General features: G+C 37.0%; 1 protein-coding gene across 2 annotated transcripts in view; it reads left to right on the forward strand.

Annotated features, from left to right (window-relative positions):
* The window catches only part of CDC5L (cell division cycle 5 like), a 43,069-nt gene extending 37,269 nt beyond the window's left edge, over window positions 1–5,800 (forward strand). The window contains exons 15-16 of one of the 2 annotated variants that reach the window (XM_025418922.3): window positions 4,408–4,620; window positions 5,367–5,800. In XM_025418922.3, the coding sequence (XP_025274707.1) occupies window positions 4,408–4,620; window positions 5,367–5,471 (318 nt within the window). In that variant the 3' untranslated portion in view covers window positions 5,472–5,800. Of the gene's footprint in view, window positions 1–4,407; window positions 4,621–5,366 lie in introns of those variants that run through there. The other variant, XR_007401137.1, reaches the window with a different exon arrangement.
* The last annotated feature ends 200 nt before the right edge of the window (window positions 5,801–6,000 follow it).

Consider the following 6,000-nt stretch of genomic DNA (forward strand, 5'->3'; position numbering starts at 1 on the left):
CAAAAAAAGTGTGCTATGTATATTAATTTGAAATTCCGTGCTGTTAATGTTCAGGGTTTTGGAATGTTTGTTTGAATCCACATATTAGAGTGTCTTAGCACATACTGGATTTATAAGGAACTGAGTGCAGCTCATTGATTCAGTTCACTTGTTACTGGGAGTGAGGACTTTTTGGTGGGTCTAGGTCAGAGAAAACAGTTGATACCTAGCTTCTGTAATAACAGTGGTTGAAACTGGATTCTTCATCATGATTGCCTAGTAGAATCATCTAGGGGCTTTAAAAAATACCAAGGTCCACTATTTAAAGGGCCTTTGGGTTTAGGTTATTGGTACTGGTAGATTCTAAAAGCTTTACAGGTAATTCTAAAGTTTAGCTGGGGTTGAAAACCACTGGCTTGAGAAGACATGTTCCAGTACTCATTACTTGGTATGGTTGTCCTCAAGGGGCAAAACTCTCTTTTAAAAGAAGGAATAAAAATAAAAAAATATAAATAAATAAAAGAAGGAATAGCTGTTTTTCCTTGCTTTATTTCCAGGAAGGATTCTGGGTCATTTTTTATTAAAGTTGGAATTAAACGTTTTAAAGCCACATCATTAGCCCCTTGGTCCATTAGAGAGGGGAGAACAAAATGGTTAAACTGTTAGTATGTATAACATAATTGTAATCAGAACTGACATTTGTTAGATGCTTCCTCTGTGCTAATCACTGGGAGGCTAAGGGCTTTTACATTTATTATCTTATTTAAGTCCCATAATAACTTTTAGCAGTGATTGTCATTTTACTGTTGGGGAAAGGGAGACAGGTTAAATAACTTGTATCAACTGAGAACAGCAGGGTGGCAGTGCTGGGTGGCAAGAGTGACTCACTGCCCCACTCTAACGTGCTGCAGGACTTCGCACAGTGTCTCCTTCAAAGACATATCATTGCCATAGAACTTACTTTGATTTGTTACCTATTAGAGGAAAATGGCTCTTTTATAAAGGATATTATTTATTCATGGATTTATTCTTCAAATGAATTGCAGATGAATACAAGCTTACTAACTTTTATAAAATGATTTTAAAGGGGCTTTATTTAAATTAATTTTGGATCCATCTCACATTTTTAAGGCAAGGCATATACATGCAACATGTTCCTTCTTTCCCTCCTCCACAGGCTTATTTGACTTTGACTTTTAATGAACTAAGCTGGAGATGGATATATATATATATGAAGTGTTACTTTTCCAGTAGATGTGTGCAGTTAACCCTTGAACATCACAGGGGTTAGAGGCACTGACCCTGTACTCAGTTCAAAACTTGCGTATGACTTGGCTCCCCCAAACCTTACCTATTAATGGCCTACTGGGCCATTGACTGGGAAACCTTGCTGACAACATGAACAGTCATTTTACACAGATTCTCTGTTGTATATGTATTGCATACTATATTCTTACATTAAGCTAGAAAAAAGAAATGTTCTTTAAAGCATAAGGAAGAGAAAATACATTTACAGTATTGTACCGTAAAAAATCCGTGTAAGTGGACCTGTGCAGTTCAAACCTGTGTTGAGTCAACACAGGGGTCAGGGGTCAACTATACTTTATATTTTGAGGAACATTAAATTTTTTTGGTGGTGTTTTTTTTTTTAGATTTATTTATTCATGAGAGACACACAGAGAGAGGCAGAGACACAGGCAGAGGGAGAAGCAGGCTCCGTGCAGGGAGCCTGACGTGGGACTCAGTCCCGGGTCTCCAGGATCAGGTCCTGGGCTGAAGGCGGTGCTAAACCACTGAGTCACCTGGGCTGCCCTTTTTGGTGTTCTTAACAAATTTTAACCATAAAGCATTGTGATTGACGTGTTTATTTTTAAATCAGAAGTTATATGTTGAAGTGGATATTTCAAAGTTCTTTACTTATTTGAAAGATTTAAAAATTAAAAAAAATTTTAAGTTTTTAAAAAATTTATGTGAGCGAGCAAGAAAGCACAGGTAGAGTGAATCACAGAGGGAGAGGGAGAGAAGCAGACTCCCTGCTGAGCAGGGAGTCCAACTCAGGGCTCAATCACAGGACTTCAGGAACATGACCTGAGCCAAAGGCAGACAGTCATCTGAGCCACTCATGTGCCCTCAAAGTTGTTATTGTGGAAAGCTGTGTTACTTGTTTTCATGATTATATTATTCCTAAATTATTTTATTTTATTTAATTTTTTAAAAGATTTTATTTATCCAGAGATGCCTAGGTGGCTCAGTGGTTGAGCGTCTGTCTGCCTTAGTCTCAGGGTGTGATTCTGGGGTACTGGGTTCGAGAACCACATCGGGCTCCTTGCATGGAGCCTGCGTCTCCCTCTGCCTGTGTCTATGCCTCTCTTTCTGTGTGTCTCATGAATAAATACATAAAATCTTAAAAATTTTTAAAAATTTATCCATTAGAGAGAGAGAGAGAAAAAATAAGCAGGGGGGAGGGGCAGAGGGAGAGGGTGAAGCAGACTCCCTGCTGAGCAAGGAGCCCCATGTGAGGCTCCATCCCAGGATTCCAGGGTTATGGCCTAAGCTAAAGACAGATGCCCAACTGCCTGAGCTACCCAGGTGCCCCCATTCCTAAATTAAAGAAAAAAAACTTATGTACAGTTTTTCCTATCAATTATTTTACATTTGACTGTATTTTTCCATGGTACCATTTCTGGTACCTCTACATTTAATATCTTAGAAAAAAAGGGTATGTGTATTGTCATGCTGTCTTCCTCATTTATAGTTATGCTAGTAGGAATTATGGATTATCATTTGGGTGTACATTATCTTCAAACTAGTGTTGGAGTCACTTGATGGAATCAGTTTGCATGGGGGTGGGTTGGTGAGAATGGAGAGAGAGAGGAAGTAAGTTGTGGGAGGGAGAGAGGAAAGAACAGACACGCCTAAGAAATTAATGCAGATTTAATTTTTTTGTGGCTCTGACCATGTAATTTTTTAAGTATTGTATGTTGAAAACATACATGCATTTGCAGATTACTTTAAAATACAAAGTGATTATATTGTGGAATGTAGAATATATATCTAGAGTAGGTGTTATGTGACTGTGATTCTACATTACACACCTGTTCCCTTCTTGGCCCCCTCTCCTTGGACTCTCTCAACTGGGGCATTCTCTGCCCTGCATGAGTTCATGAATTTTGTTGATATCTTGCTTTTGTTAATGTCCTTCTTCTCTTTTGTGGAGTTTGAATTCTTTTCCCCTAATTTCAGAAGGAGTTGAGTAGGCAGCCCATACTGAGCCCATACTGAGCCCAGCTCAGTATACATATTTAATAGGAAAACTGTCATCTCTCAATTTTATGGTGTCTTCACTTTTTTAAAACAAAAGCTTTTTTTTTCCATTGCCAAATGTGACATTCCTTTTCCTTTATGAGTTTTATGCCAAGCTTAGAATTAGAACATTATAAAAATAAACCAGTAGTTTTATTGTTTAAGGGGGTTACATTTTGATTACAACCATGCATGGCTCATCAGTTGGACATTATTCAGTTGTTAAAAATGTACTTGGATGTATAATACAGAAGTGCATTTTCCCTACTTTTATTGAGAAATTAATTGATATACATCACTGTATAGGATGTTCAGTATGATGGTTTGATTTACATGTATTGTAAAATGATTATCATGATAGATTCTGTTAATATTCATCATCTCATATAGATAAAATATAAAGAGAAGAAAGAAGAAAAAAAAAAGGAAAAAAATTTCCTCTTGTGATCTTAAGGTTTACTCTCTTAAATTTCTTTATATCATACAATAGTGTTAGTTGTAGTCATCATGCTGTATAGAAGTGCATTTTTGGGATAAAGATGGTGAAGATGAGTCTCTGCCAGTCCCCAGATCAGTGCAGATTAATGATAGCAGAAGTGGGCAGCCCCGGTGGCTCAGTGGTTTAGCACCACCTTCATTCAGCCCAGGGCCTGATCGTGGAAACCTGATATCGAGTCCCTCCCATGTCGGGCTCCCTGTGTGGAGCCTGCTTCTCCCTCTGCCTGTGTCTCTGCCTCTCTCTCTCTCTCTCTCTCTCTCTCTCTCTCTATCTTTCATGAATAAATAAATAAATCTTAAAAAAAATGATAGCAGAAGTTATTTTCAGGAGTAGAGATTAGTTTTCTTATACTATGAAATTCAAGCTTGCTTTGAACTTGAATCATGGGTCAAGTTATAGATACTGTTATATATATATTATAGATATATCAAGTTATTACAGATAATGTGGGACTAAACTATGAAACCTTTCTAGTGCAAGACAAATACTTCTTAGGCCAAATTTTGTGGTACAGTACACGAAATTCTAATGTACTTTTGCTTTGAGGAGGTAAACAGTGCCTTTTTAAGTTGTTATTTAACCTGCTTTTGTCAAGTCTACTGATGTGATCTTATCTCAACCCCCAGATAAACAGGGGTCACATGACAACGGAAGCCAAGAGAGCTGCAAAGATGGAGAAGAAGATGAAAATTTTGCTTGGGGGTTACCAATCTCGTGCTATGGGGCTCATGAAACAGTTGAATGACTTATGGGACCAAATTGAGCAGGCTTACTTGGAGTTACGCACTTTTGAAGAACTCAAGAAACATGAAGATTCTGCTATTCCCCGGAGGCTAGAGGTAACATTATTGCCTTGTAGCATTGCTTAAAAAGAGAACTGCAAAGAATTACCAGGGCTTTCTGTTTTTTCTTTTTCCTGTGCAGTCTACCTCTGAAGTTGATACTGTCTGGCTTTTCTCAGTGAGAGCCTGAAGTTTTTGACTTTCTTATCTAGAATTGTCTGTGTATAGATGGATAGACCAGGCCTTTGGTGGATACACTGGCTTTTCCTTTACTTATTTTTGGTTTATATATCGATACACTGAGGAATAGAATAACCCTTGTGATTTGTCCCCCTGAAACTTAATTGCATCCCATTCTTATAGCTCTCTGAGGTACATTAAACCAGTGTCTGTTTTATAATTTAGGATGCTAGAAATATAGCTGGTCATTCTAAAGCATGGAATTCCTTTGGCCCTATTTAATGTAACTTTATTTCCCAAGTGTGCATAATAGTCACTGATCAGATAAAGAGCAGTCAGGGCTTACTGAAGTGCACTTGTGGGTATTGATAGGACAATAGTGGCTGTTTGTTTGAGATGGCAGCAGAGATTTTAATCTGCTAAAATCAAGATGATAGTCGTTTGACCAAAGAATGGTTGCAGTACAAGTTTTTATAGCACAAGTAGTTACTTCTTTCTCTGAGGGAATACTTACACTCTTAAGAGTCATGACTTAGCTTAGCTGTTTGTAAGATGATAAGGTATTTTTAATTTTCACTGTGCTTTCATATGAAATAATTACTTAATATTTTTGTCTCTTCAAGTGTCTGAAAGAAGATGTTCAGCGACAACAGGAAAGAGAAAAAGAACTTCAGCATAGATATGCTGACTTGCTGCTGGAGAAAGAGACTTTAAAGTCCAAATTCTGAAGCATAGTTTATATTCTGTCACAAGATGAATTAATTGCTGGTTTTCATACTCTGGAAGGCTGAAACTGATGATTATCTTCATTGACAAATTTGCCCAAATCTGTGGTTTTTCAGTTGTTTATTTTAAATGATATTGATCTTACACAGTCTATGTATAAAGACTTTAACTCCACAGGACATTTTAGGGTTTAAATTATTAAGACGATCATTCTTTTAGCAGTGTCATATTTGCAAAATTTTTTTAGTTTTGGCCTTTAATTTTAAAAGCCTGATTTTAAAGTGCTGCCTGTGAGTAAACTCTTGAATAAAAACAAAATATAAAAAATTGAGAGTGTAGCCTTTTGTTTCAAGTAATTACATACTTAGAGTGCCCACAAAACAGCAAGTATGTCCTCTGTGTCATATTTAATGAGTAACTCTTGGGTAATCAAAATGGCGAATCAGTATCTTAATTCCTTAAGAGGAGTCATTTTGTGGCTTTGTTAGTTTTAGCATAGAGTACTCATTCTCATTACACTGACAAGATAGT

This window comes from Canis lupus, chromosome 12, assembly GCF_003254725.2.
Source record: "Canis lupus dingo isolate Sandy chromosome 12, ASM325472v2, whole genome shotgun sequence".
Lineage (NCBI taxonomy): Eukaryota > Metazoa > Chordata > Mammalia > Carnivora > Canidae > Canis > Canis lupus.